The 19,064-nt window shown below is 55.0% G+C and overlaps 1 protein-coding gene and 1 non-coding gene across 3 annotated transcripts in view; one reads left to right on the forward strand and one right to left on the reverse strand.

The window, feature by feature from the left end:
* The window catches only part of DLGAP2 (DLG associated protein 2), a 460,914-nt gene that overhangs the window by 47,356 nt on the left and 394,494 nt on the right, over positions 1–19,064 (forward strand). The window contains exons 1-2 of one of the 2 annotated variants that reach the window (XM_066380043.1): positions 18,016–18,061; positions 18,178–18,277. In XM_066380043.1, the coding sequence (XP_066236140.1) occupies positions 18,263–18,277 (15 nt within the window). In that variant the 5' untranslated portion in view covers positions 18,016–18,061; positions 18,178–18,262. Of the gene's footprint in view, positions 1–18,015; positions 18,062–18,177; positions 18,278–19,064 lie in introns of those variants that run through there. The other variant, XM_066380042.1, reaches the window with a different exon arrangement.
* Positions 5,884–5,990, reverse strand: LOC136404608 (U6 spliceosomal RNA). Its single transcript, XR_010751330.1, has one exon. It is a non-coding gene; the product is annotated as a U6 spliceosomal RNA (small nuclear RNA).

The following is a 19,064-nucleotide window of genomic DNA, read 5'->3' on the forward strand; positions in this document are numbered from 1 at the left end:
TATATTTAATATTCACTCATCAAAATTTATAACACATTTATATTTATATTTTAGGGTTAATTATGCACCTCTGAGAATAATGATAACTGAGTCAAGTAGAAATTTTTTTTATCATTTACAATTATTATTAAAATACATTTTATCAAAAAATACATTTTCGATGGTGTGTGCATGTGTGTGTATGTACATATGTGTAGATGCAGAGAGAGGAAGTCCTTTAATCCTGAACATGTTGACTGTAGGGTATGATTCTGTAGGGTGAGGTGGGACAGAAAAAAGAGTTTAAGGAAAAAAAATGAACGATGGAGTGCTTCAGCCCACCGGAGATCAAGTTGTGTGTGTGGTTTTACACAGATGATGGTTGGTATCAAGTTGTTATGGCTTTTAGATTCCAAGCAAGACGCAGGACAGAGTATCATACAGAAGTTTTATGTCAAAACGTCCAGTGTAAATTATGCAAGGCTTTATGGCCTTGGCCCTGACTGCCCGCATGGAGAGGAACTTTGGATGTCAACTTGCAAACGTGCAGAGGAGTGTGTAACAGTGCCCGAGCCCTGAGTAGAATGCTGGGCTGTGCTGTCTGCAGCCCTCTGTCTTCAGTCCCCGGGTGTCACGGCTCCCTCTCTGGGCTGTCACAGCGCCCTCCCCGGGGTGTCACGGCTCCCTCCCCGGGGTGTCACGGCTCCCTCCCTGGGTGTCACGGCTCCCTCCCCGGGTGTCACAGCTCCCTCCCCGGGGTGTCACGGCTCCCTCTCCGGGGTGTCACAGCTCCCTCCCCGGAGTGTCACGGCTCCCTCTCCGGGGTGTCACAGCTCCCTCCCTGGAGTGTCACGGCTCCCTCCCCGGGGTGTCACGGCTCCCTCTCTGGGCTGTCACGGCTCCCTCCCTGGGGTGTCACGGCTCCCTCCCCGGGTGTCACAGCTCCCTCCCCGGGTGTCACGGCTCCCTCTCTGGGGTGTCACGGCTCCCTCCCCGGGCTGTCACGGCTCCCTCCCCGGGTGTCACGGCTCCCTCCCCGGGTGTCACAGCTCCCTCCCCGGGGTGTCACAGCTCCCTCTCCGGGGTGTCACAGCTCCCTCCCCGGGTGTCACGGCTCCCTCCCCGGGTGTCACGGCTCCCTCCCCGGGGTGTCACAGCTCCCTCTCCGGGGTGTCACAGCTCCCTCCCTGGGTGTCACAGCTCCCTCCCTGGGTGTCACAGCTCCCTCTCCGGGGTGTCACAGTGTCACGGCTCCCTCTCCAGCGGGAAGCAGCATGCAAGCCAACAGAAAGGGAGGTGAACTGCGTTCTGGAAACACCTGGGCATTTTCAGCGCGAGTCTCACCTGACCCTGCTCGCCTCCAAGCCGTGCATGATTGGGTGTCCCGATGAAGAGCCACAGCCCCCTAGCCCCCCAGCCCCCACAGATGAGGCCCCTTGCTGTGTGCCTGCGCCACCCCTGGCTGGCCTCTGGGTGCCCTGAGGAAAAGGATGCCTGACCTAGGGAGGAGTGAGCTGGAAGAGGGGCTCCTTGCAGGCAGCCCGGTGCTTCTCTGAAAGAGTTCCATCAAAGCTGGCCAACTGCGCCCACCTGCCTCCCTCCCCAACTCAGCGCCCCCCCCCCCCCCCCCAGCCAGACACAGAGCCGGGCCAGCGTGAAACTGGTGCAGACTCAGCGATACCACAGTCAGGCCAACACCCCGCGTCACTGTGAAGATGGCAGCAGCCCGGCCTGCCCCGTGCAGCCACGTTCTGTGCACGCTGGTGAGGCCGCGGGGGGCGTGCTGCCTCCCCCGTGTGCGCCCGCAGGGCCAGGCACACACACCTGATGGCTCTCGACACCTGGTGGGCACCGCGTCCTGGCCCGCAGGGCTCTGAGCAGGGGCTGTGACGTGGCCTTGGCGTCAGACGGGCGAGAAGGGAGGGGGAGCCTAACTTGTTTTCAGCTCATTTTGAGTGGATGATTGCAGGACTTGAACTTTTAAAAATTGAATGGTTTTGAAAAATCATAAAACTGAAGTTAATTTTTTAATGCCGCTCCTGCGGGGCCAGTGAAGAGTAGCTTCTTGGAGGGGTTGCTAAGATGGGGTGGGGTCTGCCCACCTGCCCCACACTCCCCGGGTGGACAGTCACACTGAGCAGACCCTGCGTTTCCCCCACAACTTTCCTCATGGTTACCACAGAGAAAGGGGTGTGGCCAGGGTGTCGAGGGTCAGTCTTCACGTGGTCTGGCCAGTGGTGGGGTGCTGGCCAGTGGTGGGGTGCTGGCCAGTGGTGAGGTGTGGCCAGGGTGTTGAGGGTCAGTCTTCACGTGGTCTGGCCAGTGGTGGGGTGTGGCCAGGGTGTTGAGGGTCAGTCTTCACCTGGTCTGGCCAGTGGTGGGGTGCTGGCCAGTGGTGGGGTGTGGCCAGTGGTGGGGTGTGGCCAGGGTGTCGGGGGTCAGTCTTCACGTGGTCTGGCCAGTGGTGGGGTGTGGCCAGGGTGTCGGGGGTCAGTCTTCACGTGGTCTGGCCAGTGGTGGGGTGCTGGCCAGTGGTGGGGTGCTGGCCAGTGGTGGGGTGTGGCCAGTGGTGGGGTGCTGGCCAGTGGTGGGGTGCTGGCCAGTGGTGGGGTGTGGCCAGTGGTGGGGTGCTGGCCAGTGGTGGGGTGTGGCCAGTGGTGGGGTGCTGGCCAGTGGTGGGGTGTGGCCAGTGGTGGGGTGTGGCCAGGGTGTTGAGGGTCAGTCTTCACGTGGTCTGGCCAGTGGTGGGGTGCTGGCCAGTGGTGGGGTGTGGCCAGGGTGTTGAGGGTCAGTCTTCACCTGGTCTGGCCAGTGGTGGGGTGCTGGCCAGTGGTGGGGTGTGGCCAGTGGTGGGGTGTGGCCAGGGTGTCGGGGGTCAGTCTTCACGTGGTCTGGCCAGTGGTGGGGTGTGGCCAGGGTGTCGGGGGTCAGTCTTCACGTGGTCTGGCCAGTGGTGGGGTGTGGCCAGTGGTGGGGTGCTGGCCAGTGGTGGGGTGTGGCCAGTGGTGGGGTGCTGGCCAGTGGTGGGGTGCTGGCCAGTGGTGGGGTGTGGCCAGTGGTGGGGTGCTGGCCAGTGGTGGGGTGTGGCCAGTGGTGGGGTGCTGGCCAGTGGTGGGGTGTGGCCAGTGGTGGGGTGCTGGCCAGTGGTGGGGTGTGGCCAGTGGTGGGGTGCTGGCCAGTGGTGGGGTGTGGCCAGGGTGTTGAGGGTCAGTCTTCACCTGGTCTGGCCAGTGGTGGGGTGTGGCCAGGGTGTTGAGGGTCAGTCTTCACGTGGTCTGGCCAGTGGTGGGGTGTGGCCAGGGTGTTGGAGGTCAGTCTTCACGTGGTCTGGCTAGTGGTGGCCACATCTCTGGGTTTCCCTTGGGAGTTTGTGCTGTTCCTGATGTTGTCAGGCAGCTCATGCCTGTCTATATGTGTGTGTCTATATGTATATTTATAGATTCCGTGATCAATTCTTGTCTGTACCCTGACCGGGGTTTGAACCGTAGCATGCAAGGACAATGCTCTAACCAGCGGAGCTACCTGGCCAGGGCCTCACGCCTATATCTGTGTCACACAGGGCAGCAGGACTTGTACACAGATGGCCCACACCTGTGAGGAACTGAGTGTCCGCTGTCGGCTGCGGTCTCTTCCGAGAAGGAGCCGCGTGGTGCAGGTGGTCAGGGTGGAGCCCGGGGCCGGAGCCCAGGGCGGGTGGGTGTCCGCATTGCTCTCGCCTGGGACAGCAGCCTTCCTGTCCCTGGGGCGGCATTCTGTCAGAGCCTTCCTGTCACCGTAGCTGGATGCCAGCACTCAAGAAACATGCAGAAGTTCCTTGTGTGCGCCCGGCGAGGCCGGCTCTGTGCTGCCTGATCAGAAGGTGCGCTCGACTCAGAGGCCTTGGCTCCCAGCTGTTTGCAGAAGTCTCAGCGAGGGTTTAGAGGGAGCGTCCACCTGTGATGTGCCTTTGGGCCTCAGGGGATACGCTGGTCACTCCTGCCCCCTTGGAAGGGCCCAGCTGGCTGTCGCCCTGGGTGGGGGGCCGGACCCCTCTGGCCTCCACTAATTACCCTCCAGGCTGAGGGGACATCTTATGTTTGCTTAACTCTCAGGTTGTCTTATCTTCCTTCTGAGTCTGAGAGTTGTTTATAAATTCCGGACGAACACGACCCTGTCGGATAAGTGACTGCAGATATGTCCCCGTCTGTAGCGTGTCCTTTGTCCTCCCCACGGTCACCTCTGCAGAAACTGACTTCCGGAGGCAGACAGCCACATCTTAGATCATGCTCGTCCTTTTCTTGGTGACATTCTGTTAGGTGTTTCTGATGTTCCCCAGAGTGGGAGATGTCACCTGGTCCAGCAGACAGCGCGACCCTGTGCGCCCAGCCCTTGGGAGGTGTTGCGCTGTGCACGGGAGTGAGTGGGACCCCGGCCCGGCCTGCAGCGGCGTCCTGGGGGGCGTCCTGGGGGGCGTCCTGGGTGTCTCTCTGAGTGGATGCTGTTTTTGCGTGGGTCATGTTGATTGCTGACCTCAGGCTGGAGGTGGCTGTCACCCTGGAGACCAGACTCCTGGTTCCACCACGGAGTTGCTGTTTTCTCCTGTGGGATGTGGGGAGGTGACAGCTGCCTCCTGAGGGCTCTGGTGAAGATCAGGTGACTTCACGTGTGGGCTCAGGTCAGGGCTGCGTCTGACCTCCTTGTCGGGTCCTCAGAGCCACGAGATGGGAGACCGGGAAGGAGGAGAGGGGCATTTGAGCTCCTTGGAGGAGCTGGGTCAGGTCAGGCGCAGAGAGTGACCAGGACATTGACAGGAAGGGGTGGGGAAGCACTGGGCAGGGCGGCCATGAAGGCCGGGGAAGTGCAGCTGTGTGTCCGGGGGAGGGAGGACTCAGTCAGAGGGACGGAGGGAGGACGTGAGACACTTGGGAATGTTTTCCCTGCTCTGCGGCCCTAGTCCCCACGGCTTCACTTACGGAAGGTGCTCTATCCAGGACCTGAATGCACAGGCAGTCGTGTGGCCGGTCACACCTGGGGCAGGTGGGGCCGCTCCGCGAAGCTGACCCTGACGCGCAGGGCGGCTCTGTGTGATCGGTGCGGGCGGGATATGGGGTTTCCCGCCCCGTCTGCTCTCCATGCTGTGCCTTCATGCGACCTGCTTCCCAACTGTACTTTGTTGTTGTTAACTTTGATTTGTAATTGCATTCTTTAATCCTGTTTTGATTTTTAAAGTGACGGAGCACACTGTGAACGGTTTGGAGAGTGCTGGAAAGGGAGGGGAAGAAGGGAGTGACCAGCGGAGGTCCTGACGCCTGGAGAACCCCCGCTGGGTCTCGTCCTGGTCCTGGGGGGGCTGACGCTCCTGCTCCCCCTTCCTGGGGACCTGGCGACACTGAGGAGCCAGGTCATCGACGGGGCCCTCAGCATCATCAAGTGAAAACAGTCAAAACAAGGAACAGGCTTTAAAAAGAAGCGCAGTGTCTGAATTCCTCGTCTCCCTCGGTGTCCCGGTGTCTGAGATGGTGGTGTTTCTGTAGGTACGTGAATAGATCCACGGGAATCGGAGGTCTCTATGCAGATTTCTGACACACGTAAGACCATGCCGGCCGTGATGTTCGCAACTACTTTTTCCACTTAATTGTCAAAAAGATCTATCTTAATGGACGTCAGAAAAATCTACTTTATTCTTTTTTAACAAAACATTTTTATTTGAAAATAATTTCAAATTGAAGGAAATTTCAAGGAAAGAATAGTAGTGAGCCTTGTCCGGTTGGCTCAGTGGTAGAGCGTTGGCCTGGCGTGCGGATGTCCCAGGTTTGATTCCCGGTCCAGGGCACACAGGAGAAGCACCCATCTGCTTCTCCACTCCTTCCTCTCTCCTTTCTCTCCCTCTTCCCTCCCGTAGCCGGTGGCTGTATTTTTTTTTTTTTAAATATGGAACGCTTCACGGATTTGCGTGTCATCCTTGTGCAGGGGCCATGCTAATCTCCTCTGTATCTTTCCAATTTTAGTATATGTGCTGCCGAAGTGAGCACGCCAGTGGCTGTATTGGTTTGAGCTTGGCCTTGGGTGCTGAGGGTGGCTCCATTGGTCCGAGCATGTCAGCCTCGGGTGCTAAAAATAGCTTGGTTGATTTGAGCATCAGCCCCAGACAGGGCTTGCCAGGTGGATGCTGGTTAGGGCACATGCAGGAGTCTGTCTCTGTCTTCCCTCCTCTCATTAAAAAAAGAAAAAGAAAAAAAAGAACAGTCGTGAGAGCATCTACCTCTGTCGGCCACATCACCATCACGGTTCCGTCCCACCTGAGCCCTCTCGGTCCACACGCAGTCGGCTTTCTGTGAGAGTAAGCCACGTGTCATTGCAGCTTTCTCGACATCCTCCAGCATTTCTCCTGAGAGTCTGGGTATTTACTTTGTAAGCGCAATGCAGGTATGACTGGCAGACCTAACATCGATAGTGCACTACCAACCACATGGCAGTGCTGTAATGAGCCCAGTAATGTCTTTTACAGCATTTTTCCCCTTTACTGGTCCCGACTGAATTTCTGGATCGGATGTGGCATTGAATGACCATGTCTCTCTAGTCCCCTCACTTCACACTGCATTTCCATGATATAGTTTCTGTGGCTACACTGTGCTCTGCTTAACTGTCCCCAGTGAGGGACACACCTTGTTTCTGTTCTTTCTAAAATCAGCAATATTGTCACAGTCACCCTGCATGCTCCTCTTTTATGATATGTTGTGCAGCTGCTTACCATGAGGGACTGCTGTGTGCATGAATGTTCACATGTGACTCTGGTACATGCCGTGTTTTCTGATGCAGATGTTAGCCATTTTTCTTTTTCTTTTTCTATTTTTTTCATTTTAGTGAGAGGAAGGGAAGCAGTGACAGACTATCACATGAGCCCTGACCAGGATCCACCTGGCATGCCCACTAGGGGGCAATTCTCTGCCCATCTGGGGTGTTGCTCAGCAACTGAGCTCTTCATAGCACCTGAGGTGGAGGCCATGGAGCCATCCTAAGTGCCTGGGCCAACTCGCTCTAATTGAGCCAGGGCTGTGGGAGGGGAAGAGAGAGAGCACTCATGGGCACTTCTTCTGTGTACCGTGACTGGGAATCGAAACTAGGATATCCACATGCCAGGTTGATGCTCTACCACTGAGCCAACCAGTTAGGGACCAGATATTAGCAATTTTTCATGTTTCCCACCCTGGTGTGGAACTGTCCATTATGCTGCTGTCTCAGAACTCCAAGATTATTGTGAGATTGAACAATCTTACTTAATTTTATTTGATAGCAGTACTTACATGATGATCAGGTATTATTTTAAAAAAAAATCAATTTTTCATGTTCTTTCCCCATTTTTAAAGTTATGCTCCTCTGTTCCTTTACTCTTCCAGGGATTGCTGATTGACTGTCAAACAATACCCTTGGATTTTCTAAGTAGATACCTTGTTTGTTAAGTTCTAATTTTATTTTTCCCTTTTCAAAACTTTTATTCCTATTTTTGTCTTATTGCATAGGTTAGGATCGCTAGCGTGGTGTTCAATCTCGAAATGTCACGGATGTCCTTGTTTCATTTTTGACTCTAATAAACACGACTCTCATCCTGGCACCGTCATCTGCCGTAGATCTCAGCTAAAGAACCTTTTACAGATGAAGCAGATTTCCCTTTCATCTAAAAGACCAGGAATGGTGTTCAAATTGATTAAATGCTTATTCAGTGCCTGTGTGAATAAGTTTCTGCCTTTTTTGATACCTTCTCATAAAATAATAAATATTCCAAGGTTGGTTGAACATTTTTCAGTTCAGAGTCATGTGCTGTTTCAATACCCTGCTGGGTTCCGTCTGCTGATACTTTGTCAGGAGATTTGCAGTTCCCATCGGCGTGGTGGAGCATGTTTTGCTCGCTTGATTCATGTATTTCCTCCGGTATCTTCCCTTTGCCAGGAGAGCTCGGCCGTGCCGTCCTCCCGAGAGGAGATGCTGCGATGTTTAGCGCCAGGTTATCAGTTGTCCTTATGGACCCGCTGTGGCCGACGCCTTCTGTCCTCCGTGGTCCCCTTGCTCGCTGTCGGCTCCCTCCCTTCCGGCCCGCGGTTCTCATCCGTCTTCCTCTCACTGGTGTCTGTCTTCTGTCTCTCAAAGAGCGTCTGCGTTAACATCTGTGAGTGGGAACGCTTCTAGAGTCCTGGGGTGACTAAAAATATGCCGATTCCCACGTGAAATCTAATTTTACCCAGCATTGGACTCTGCGTTCGTATCGCTTTCCTTCCGAGCTGTTCAGTGTGGAGAGCGGGCGTCTCCCTCCCGCCCGACGGCGTCTGGGCTCTGTCAAGGGGACCTGCTCCCCCTCGGCCAACCCGCCGTGCGACATCGCAGCAACGGTCCCGGCACGCAGCTGGGGGCTCGTTCATGCCGCTCGCTCTGCCCGGGGGCTTCAGGCTCAAGCTGCCGCTTTCCCTTTAATTTGGGGAAGTTTTCTTCTATTAGTTCTATTTCCCCCTCTCTTCCCTCTGGCTTTCCTTCGGAGAGTCCTGTCAGAAGGACGTCGAGACGGCCGCCTCTCCCCGAACGTTCCTGTTTGTCAAGTCTCCACACTGGGCGGTTCTGCCAGGACCCTCCAGGCCGCGCGGTGGCTGTGCTGACCTGCGCAGCCCGGCCCGCGTCTGTCCCGGGAATGTGCTCCTGGTTTCCCTGACACGTGAGCTCAGTGTGATTTCCTCACGTGCTGACGGACCCCGGTCTCCTGTCCGTGTGGCTGTGCTGACCTGTGCAGCCGGGCCCGCGTCTGTCCCGGGAATGTGCTCGTGGTTTCCGTGAGCTCAGTGTGATTTCCTCACGTGCTGACGGACCCCGGTCTCCTGTCTGTGTGGCTGTGCTGACCTGCGCAGCCTGGCTCGCGTCTGTCCCGGGAATGTGCTCCTGGTTTCCGTGAGCTCAGTGTGATTTCCTCACGTGCTGACGGACCCCGGTCTCCTGTCCGTGTGGCTGTGCTGACCTGCGCAGCCTGGCTCGCGTCTGTCCCGGGAATGTGCTCCTGGTTTCCGTGAGCTCAGTGTGATTTCCTCACGTGCTGACGGACCTCGGTCTCCTGTCCATCTTTGTTTCTGAAATCCTGGCCTGATGGTGGGTGTGTGTGGTTTCTCACGGCAAGGGGTTTGTCCCTCGTGATTCACCTGCATGTGTGGTGTGCCCATGACCTGCTGTTTGGGGACAGCTTTTTGCACTCGTCTAGGGTGGGGTGGACGGTCACTAGTGGATGCCTTCCTGTCCTGGGGTCCAGTGGTTTAAGTCTGGGGGATGGAGAAATCCTGCGTGCGTGCTTGGGTGCAGCCATCTGATGATGTGACTCTTGTCATTCACGATGACTTGCTCTGTTAAACAGCTACCGTGAAGTCAAAATCAGCCAACACGGAGCCACTGTCCCTGGGGAAACCTTGGGTTGGGGTCACAATGTTTTAGTCAGCTGATCAGAGCATAACCTTGTTGGATGTATGTCTGTTAAAACCCTTTAAGATGTGTCATCGACTTACTGTGTTCCTCAGCGAGCGTGTGTCCTGAGGCCAGAGCACCTGTCCCCTGGTGTCACTCTCCCCTCTGTCTCGTCAGCAAGTCCATGACAAAAGGAAGGGTGGACATACTAGGCTTTGCTCTGTCTTCTAGAATTCCCAGTGAGGTCACCTGAGGGAAGTGACAGGGCCAGTCTAACCGAGGGCTGTTTGAAGAGGCAGAGTGGGCCATTTCCCTACTGACCCTCGAGGTATTTGAAACTTTCCTGTGAGGTTTTCAGTGTGATTCAGCTTGTCACCGGAGGGGCACGGATTGTCCCACACCAACTCCCATCGCCTCAAGTCCCCGTGCAGCTCTGGGCGGCGCCTCGGGCAGCGTGCATGGGGGGTTGATTGCCCCCTGAGTAAGCTGCAGGGGTTGAGAGTTAGCTTTTCCTCTCATGATGCCCAGGGGGCGTAACGGGGGTCCGAGGAAGCTGTTTGTGTCGTCGCTCACAACGCTGTTGCCACGTCTTTGCTGAGGAAGTGTCACTGCCGTGGCTGACATCCGTCGTCCCATCTTCTTCGACATCCACTTTTTCTAACCGTCTTCCTCGAAACGCCAAGCAGGCCACATCGCGGTTCCAGCTCCCCAAGGGTGTGTTTCAGAGTGTTCTTAGTGTTTGTTGTCTCAAGCTCCCAACCGCCCTGCAGCCTCAGATTCCAGAGTCTGTCCCCCGGTTCTCAGCTGCAAAAGCACGTGGATGACGGTCCTTGGACCAGTGCGTCGTGTGCCTGCCTGTGGACGGGTCACCATGCCCAGGGGTCAGTGCGCCAGTCGGACGAGCGGATTGTGTGCTCACCCCGGAAGCAGGCAGGTTCTCTGTGTGTGGGAGGGAGCTAGCTCCCCAAAGGGCAGTCTCAGGCAGGACTCGAGGGTGAGAGTAGCCGTCTACAGGCAGAGACGACAGATGCCCAGGGAGACAGTGCCCGACCTTGTGTAGCTGACGGTGGCACGTGCTAGAATTTAGGATGCGTCAGTTGGAGGACTCCCGTGGGTCTCCCTCAGTGTGGAGTAACCAAGCGCTGGTCTCCCGTGGGTCTCCCGTGGGTCTCCCTCAGTGTGGAGTAACCAAGCGCTGGTCTCCCGTGGGTCTCCCATGGGTCTCCCTCGGTGTGGAGTAACCGTGTCCTGGTCTCCCGTGGGTCTCCCTCGGTGTGGAGTAACCGAGCGCTGGTCTCCCGTGGGTCTCCCTCGGTGTGGAGTAACCGAGCGCTGGTCTCCCGTGGGTCTCCCTCGGTGTGGAGTCACTGAGTGCTGGTCTCCTGTGGGTCTCCCTCGGTGTGGAGTTACTGAGTGCTGGTCTCCCGTGGGTCTCCCTCGGTGTGGAGTCACTGAGTGCTGGTCTCCCGTGGGTCTCCCTCGGTGTGGAGTAACCGAGTGCTGGTCTCCCGTGGGTCTCCCTCGGTGTGGAGGAACGGTGCGCTGTCCGCTCTCCACCAGTGTCCCTCAGCGCACAGAGCTCCATGGTACTGTACTGTACTCTGTGACAGATGTCATGGGACAGGCTATTCTGTTGTCCACCCGACTTTCCAAAAACAACAGTGTGCCCTCTGTCCGTGTGTCCTGTAAACAGTGGACCGCAGACAGGAGGAGCCTTGGTCTGGCGGCCATGTGCTGCAGGGGTCAGTGTGGAGACATACACCCTCCCGCTGGAGGACCAGTCCCTCCACAGAATGGGGTTTTCAGCGTGGCGCACTCTCAGACCTCTGACAGGACAGGGCTGTGTCTCCCTCCCCTGCTCTCTGGGCTCTGTGTGGACTTTCTGCCTGAATCCACACTCTCTGTCTCAATATCTAACCTGCCTGCTAATTCATCTAATTCCAGGGATCCTCACAACACCCAATAGCTTATATTGTTTCAAAGGCATTTTATACTGAAATGCTGTTTATTATCTGTTTAGTCATTAATTAAAATGTTAAGCAAAATACAGAGTGAGTTACTTGGTGCACAGCATTACCCAGGGTAGTCTAATGGTGACACAGCGATTATTAAACAATTCTGATCTGAAGCTGTCACTGCTTAATGCTCTGATAATTGGGTTCCACACGTCGTGCGTTGCCACCGATTGGCTCTGAAGTGCGTTCCATAAATGGGCTTCATTATACTGTCTGTTATTTCTGTATAATCTTATCTGTGTCATACACCACATTGCAATTTTTCAAAACCTTTGTTTACTAAACACATGTATTACTATTTTCAGTATGATAATCTACTCTAAAGAGGTCTAATTGAGTTTTTTCTTGTTTGATTTGTTTATTACTGATTTTTAAAAGTGAGGACGGAGGAAGAGGACCGTGAGTCGGCGTGTGAGTCTGTCTGGTCCTGACGCTGTGGGCTCGCTGTGTGACAGGCCAGCCCTCGGTCCCACCGCACCGTCTGGTGCTCAGCGATGCAGCAGCTGTGTGTTACTTGGGGACGTGTGTGAGAGCAACACCTGGCAGAGGATCTTTGTTTCGTAATGGCATCTAGACGTGGCTGCGACCCAGGCCCCTGCTGTGACTGCGCAGCAGCAGGACTGTCACGGTGGAGGGCCCCTGAAGTGAGGAGCTGGCACAGAGACCAGTGCTCCCGTCTGCTTCCTTGGTGAGGATGCGGTTTCTGTTAGCATGTCCTCAGTCAACCCCACCGGCACCCCGTTCCCGTGTCCCCCTGTGGCCTCGGGGACTCGGAGGAAGCCAGCTCCGTCCCGTGCCGTGACCTGGTGCTCCTGGTGAGCACTGGAGTGACTCCAGCCTTTGGAACTGAAGACGGGGTCTGTGAGAATGAGGTTTCTTCCCCCTGCTACGGCAGCTTCTAGAGGCCACCCTCTTTCCCCGGGAGTGATAAGACATCTCTGGGAGGACTGGCAGCCCTCCCGCCCTCACGAGGTGCCGTCAGCGTTAGGAGGGAGGCGGGGAGGAGACGGAGCTCAGTCAAGGGCCTGGTACCGCTGAGCCCAGGTTCAGGGCACCGGAGGTTCTGGACTCTGCAACTCCGTGAGCTGGTGCCTTGCCTTCACTGCTGAGTGAGTTTGAATCGGTTATTTTGTTACCTGCTCCCAAAGACAATGTGACCAATGGGAGGTGGAGTTCTAGATAACAAGGGGTGGTGGCACCTCCAGACTTCCACCAGAATAGTGCTTGTCGAGGTTCTCCGAAGAAACCGCCACCAGGCTGGGCGCCCAGCCTGTCTCTGTCGCACGTGAGCAGAGAGCGTGGCCGTGAGGGACTGGTCCAGCCGCGGGGGGGGGGGCATGAGGCTGAACCCTGCCAGGGAGGCTCGGGTCAAGCCTGGAGGTGGGCCGTCAGCAGCTCCGTGTGACTGTGCTGTGTGGCCGTAGTGCTCATCCCACGCAAGTCAGCGAATGGGGACAGTGCCCGTGAAGGACGGTGGTCGTGGGCCTGCGTTCTCCCCTCCCCCTGCTCACTCTCGGGCTGGCCGCTGCCCCGTGGCCCCACGCAGCTGTGGGGAGAGGTGGTGGAGTGACCGCAGGAGGAGCGGGTGCGGGAGGGGCCGGAGGTTGGTTTCGGCAGAGACGCTGAGGTGTCATCGAGAAGGCAGTTCAGAGGCTGATTTTATTTTTGCTGATAATGAGATGCCTGTGACATTTCAATTAAGTCTGCAATTACAGAGTAATAGGTTACACTGGAACCAGTGATTAGAGAAGATGTGCTCTACAGGAATCGGCCCCGTGTCTGGTGCCGGGGGGTGGGGGCTCCGTTGAGTGTGGTTAAGGACGGGGTCACGTTCCTCAGTCAGAGGACTTACACGAACTGAAATCCCAGCCTGGGCTGAGGAGTCACGTTGACATGACGACGCTCAGCCTTGGAGAAGAGGAAAACCAGACTCTAAGGCAGAATCGCGATTATGCTAACACACCTGTGGTCAAGTTCCCGTTTAAAACCCAAGATCAAACCCCACTGTGCTTTTCCATACGTGCTCATGTACGCAGAACTTCATCGGGAGCCCTCGTCCTCTGAACACGGAGCTCACGGTTGAGTGGACCCTGTGGGGGGCACGGTTGCCCAGGAGGAACTGCTCATCTGAACGGAGGGGGCATCTTTCCGCAGAGGCTGCGCCGGACTTGCCTGCTTCATTCAGGCTGCGCTCTGACCCAGCGTGACGCCTGGGCACCTGTAGAACAACGTGGGCGATTATGTCCAAAAGAAACATAATTAGGCCCTGGCCGGTTGGCTCAGCGGTAGAGCGTCAGCCTGGCGTGCGGGGGACCCGGGTTCGATTCCCGGCCAGGGCACATAGGAGAAGCGCCCATTTGCTTCTCCACCCCCACCCCCTCCTTCCTCTCTGTCTCTCTATTCCCCTCCCGCAGCCGAGGCTCCATTGGAGCAAAGATGGCCCGGGCGCTGGGGATGGCTCCTTGGCCTCTGCCCCAGGCGCTAGAGTGGCTCTGGTTGCAGCAGAGCGACGCCCTGGAGGGGCAGAGCATTGCCCCCTGGTGGGCAGAGCGTCGCCCCTGGTGGGCGTGCCGGGTGGATCCCGGTCGGGCACATGCGGGAGTCTGTCTGACTGTCTCTCCCCGTTTCCAGCTTCAGAAAAATACAAAAAAAAAAAAAAAAAGAAACACAATTAGAAACATGATAAAAATTATAGCCCTTGAAATTAAAACTCAGTAGATAATCACTGACCAGACGTGGCTGAAAAAAATCGGTCAACAGTAGAAAATGAAGCTGAAGAACTCTCCTAGTATTCGTGAGGAAAGACAGCAGAGGGCCCGAGACAGCACAGGCCCTGCCTCAGTGGGTGGGCCCGAGAGGAGGGCCCATCGGATACGAGCTGAAGGAGGGACAGTGGACAGGCTGGTGCTGACTTGGCGTTTGAGGTGAAGTGGCTGGTAGTTCCCCAAAGCGAGGAAAGCCGTTCTCTGGTTGAAAGCTGTACCACCCGCTGGGCCGGAATAAAGCCAGATGAGACCCACATCCTGACCCGTTCTTGTAAGCAGCGCTGTGTCCAGGGTGCTTGTAAGCAGCACCGCGTCCGGGGTGCTTGTAAATGGCGCCGCGTCCAGGGTGCTTGTAAACCGTGCCGTGTCCAGGGTGCTACAGCGCCATGTCCAGGGTGCTTGTAAGCGGCGCTGTGTCCGGGGTGCTTGTAAGCGGCGCCGCGTCCGGGGTGCTTGTATGCGGCGCCGCGTCCGGGGTGCTTGTAAACGGCGCCGCGTCCGGGGTGCTTGTAGACGGCGCCGCGTCCGGGGTGCTTGTAAACGGCGCCGCGTCCGGGGTGCTTGTAAACGGCGCCGCGTCCAGGGTGCTTGTAAACGGCGCCGCGTCCGGGGTGAAGACCGGTCCGCAACACTTCCTCCGGAAAGCAGAAATCGGGCACAGAGGGACAGGATGGGCCTCGGCGGTAACGGCAGCTCTGAATTCTGTACCTTGTTTGTCATTCAGCGTCGAGGACGAAATAGAGACATTTTTAGACATGCAAGGACTTGGACAGCTTACACACAGAGACTGCGTTGAAGAAGAACAAGATATTTTTTGAGACTGAGGAAAGGTGAGCCCAGGAGGCTGTTAGCAAAGGAATCAGAGACACATTATAAATGATGAATACTGATTTTTGAATAAGTAACACATCTTCCTTTTTTACTAAGTAGCCATGGGGGGCATCCACAGAACAGTGGGCTCAGCGCAGGTGTGGTGGGGAGGGGAGGGCGTCAGCTTCCGGGAAGTGAGCCTGGACTGATGCTCTCTGTGCGAGAGGATGTTAGAGACACTGATTAAGGAATGGCTTTGCTAGAAAGATATACATTTAATTGCATATGTTAAAACGTTTTTTAAAATTAATTTGAGAGAGAGGCAGTGGGGAAGAGAAAGAGAGGAACAGCAATTTGTTGTTTCTTTTATTTATGAATCCATTGGATGATTCCTGCATGTGCCCTGACTGAGGATCAAACCCACAACCTTGACAAGTTGGGACAACGCTCTAACCAACTGAGCTACCAGGCCAGGGCCTTGTTAAAGCTTTTGAGAAACAAAATATACAGGTACTGAAAAAGGAGTAAAAATCCTGTATAAGAAAACAGTGTTGGCCCTGGCAAGTGGATCAGTGGATAGAGTGTCAGCCTGGTGTATAGATGTCCCGGGTTTGATTCCTGGTCAGGGCACCCAAGAGAAGCAACCATCTGCTTCTCTCCCCCTCTCCCTTCTCTCCCTCTTGCCCTCCCACAGACAGTGGCTTGATTGGTTCGAGCGTCAGCCCTGGGCACTGAGGATAGCTTATTTGAACCCAACGCATCAGCCTCAGGCACTAAAAATAGCTTGGCTGATTTGAGCATTGGCCCCAGATGGGGGTTGCCAGATGGATCCCAGTTGGGGTGAATGTGGGAATATATCTCACTATCTCCCCACCTCTCATTTTTTTTAAAAAAGAAAGAGGTGTAAGTGTTAAACATGAACTATCGGAGCAAAATAAGTCCCAATTTTCAGTAATCACAATAAACATGTATGGTTAAAACCCTTGGTGTGGAGAGACTTCAGTGGTAAAGTCAGTGTTGAGTGTGCCACTGCCCTTCATGGGTGTGTGTGTGTGTGTGTGTGTAATTTAGTCAGACTCCTGTTTGGAGGGGCAGTGAAGGTGAGAGAGGGGAGCTGGCTAAGGGACAATACAGTTAATAGAAGAATAAATTCATGGGATTTCTCAGTGGAAAGTTTGACAGGAAACCCGAGCGGTGGGATTTCTGTCCCTGGACAGAAGTATTTGTGCATTTGCTACGGGAGATGACAGGCCCACAGGACAGAGCTGTGTCACAGGACCGGCAGTTTCAGGTTGCTGGGGAAATGCAGGTTATTTGGCAAGTTTGTTGGGATAATTGGTTAGTCAGTGGAGAGGAAATAACATGTATTTCTATTTTAGAACTCAAAAGTTTTGAACACATTAAAGATCTAATTATTAAAAAATAGATTAGAAGTACTAAAAGAAAAGTTAATCGAATATACAGTGTGGGCAGAAGTAGGATTACAGTTGTGAGTATGGGAAACAATTTATTTTTGTATTATTACTTATTAATTGTATTACTTTCCATACAAACAACTATAAACCTACTCCTGTCCCTCCCTATATAATATTGTTGACCAATGTCACCCCAATAAATGTAATGAAAAAATATATTTTTAAATTGTGGAATTGGGAAGATATTTTTATCTCAGAAGCCATGAAAGAATGCATTGATTTGGAAACATAAATAATATTAAACCCATCTAAATTTTTTTAGATACCATGGTGAAGTTAGTATGTGAATGATAAAGATTAATACCACTCAGAACCTATAGAGCAGATGAGTGGTCCTCAATATATAAAGAGATACTAGAGAGTAACTAAAAACTTATCCCCTGCAAGAAGTCGGTCAAACTATGGGACAGGCAATTTACGTGAAATACATTTAATCAATAACCATGTTACAAGACCTTAAACTCCATGAAAACAGTAGGAAGCCTTTTTTCACCAAAGGAAAAAACAAAAATTTGATAATTTGTGACGTGTAAACTGACAGAGTGTTTTGGTAGAATTTGGGACTGAGATTTGCCATCCTGTGACCCAGTAATTCTGTTTTGGAAATCTGTTAGCCGTTGGAAAAACCCAATGCCCAATGGTAAGAGATTTGTAGGGTCAGTGATGGGTCTTCAAGGCAAGAAAAATAAAAGTAGTTCTGCCTGTACCCACGCAGAGAGACTGGACGTGGTGTGATGTGGGCAGCGCCGTCTGGAACGGGAGGTCAGAGCGCAGGGTAGACGGACATGTGGACAGCTGTCCTCTGGTCCCTGGAGACCAAAGGGATTGATTTCCAGTCTGGATAATTTTATAATCAGTATTTGTTCATGGTTCTCACTAAAACAACACCAGGAGGTTAGGAGTGTGCATGTGAGAATAAGCACATGGCATTTAGTAACATGGGACCAAACTGATGCTCGGTCAGAGATTTTGGTGAGAAAACAGACTCCAGAACACGGCGTGCAACACGCTCTGCTTCCAACCGTCGCGCAAGGTCCTGTGCCCCGGCCCCGCTGCGAAGGCCAGGGCGAGTGTGTGCTGTGCGTCGCAGAGGCTCAGAGAGAGAAAAGAGCCTCTCTGATGTTGTGAACGAGTCCCTCTCAAGACCTCACGAGCTGTGTCCGCTGATTCGCTTTGGGGGCGGCGGTGATGTATTAACACGCAGTGACACAGGAGCAGAGCGTTGTATAAAGTACCAGAGTATCTGGCCACCACCTCCTTTTTCTCTGTAACGCCACACTGAGTTTTCTCTCGGTGCGTGGCCCTTTCTCCTGGAAAGAAAACGAACAATTGTTGATATTCCTGGAACTGCTCTTTTGTTCTGGGACTCTGCCTGGTCCTTCTCAGAACTAGCCTCTGTTCGCAAATGCTGTTTCTACCAAGTTAAATGAGGAATTGTAGCTTTCACCCTAAACCGTGGTTTATTGTTTCTATTGGATCAAGCATTTCAAAGCTGTGAAACCTGTTTATCGTCATTTCAAACCTTGCTTGAGAGTCAGAGTGTTTTTTATGATGGAAGTAGTGTTCCTCGTCCAGCGCAGACGCCTGGCTGTGCTGCTCGTCTTGGGTGATTTGATGATTGCCTGCTGTCCTGTTCATGTGGACATTCGTGTTTTCCCCGTGGCGGTGGGAGTTGTCGACCCTTTTATATCGTTTCCCATTTCTGTCTGTTCCTCCTTCTAGGCCTTTCCACTGTCTGAGGCTCGGCCGTAGCTGCCCGGTTCCCAGCGGCTGCCGGTGACCGCCCTCGGCCCGCACCCTCGCCAGCATGGGGACCGCTCAGGTAGGCTGTCTTCCTCTCCCTTCATGGGTCACTCGCCTCACGGTGCTGGGGGAGCCGGTGACTCTAGTGTAATGTGAGGTGCTGCGTATTCGGGGGGACGCAGGGTGACTTCGGCGGGTGTAGGGGTCGTGTGTTTGTAGTTGTAACTCAGGACGTGGTGCCAGGAGCTTGGGAAATTCAGGTGTGAGTGTGCCAAGTGGCGTCCACTGCACAGGCTGCAGCAGCCGAGTCAGCCGAGGGCCCCGAGCGGAGCCTCATAGGTGCGCCTGACGATTTACTGTTCCTTAGGGCTGCCGTGTGGGACCTGTGCTGATCCTGCTCCCGTGTGCGGGCGGGGACAGGGCGGGGGACGGGGGCGGGGACGGGGACGGGGACGGTGCGGGGGACGGGGGCGGGGACGGGGACGGGGCGGGGGACGGGGACGGGGCGGGGGACGGGGACGGGGACGGTGACGGGGCGGGGGACGGGGGACGGGGCGGGGGACGGGGGTGGGGATGGGGGACGGGGACAGGGCGGGGGACGGGGGTGGGGATGGGGGACGGGGACTGGGACGGTGACGGGGCGGGGGACGGGGGATGGGGCGGGGGACGGGGGTGGGGATGGGGGACGGGGGCGGGGCGGGGGATGGGGGATGGGGCCCCAGGCCGAGGACTCGTCTGGGTCACTCCAGCTCGCACAGCCCTGCCCTGTGTGTCACACTGACTTCCCTGTCTGTTCAGCGGCCCGAGCAGCTCAGCTTCCGACTCCGCTCTGAGGGCTGCTCTCTGGGGCATCCCGCTTCCCCTCT

The sequence above is a fragment of the Saccopteryx leptura genome, chromosome 4 (assembly GCF_036850995.1).
Source record: "Saccopteryx leptura isolate mSacLep1 chromosome 4, mSacLep1_pri_phased_curated, whole genome shotgun sequence".
Lineage (NCBI taxonomy): Eukaryota > Metazoa > Chordata > Mammalia > Chiroptera > Emballonuridae > Saccopteryx > Saccopteryx leptura.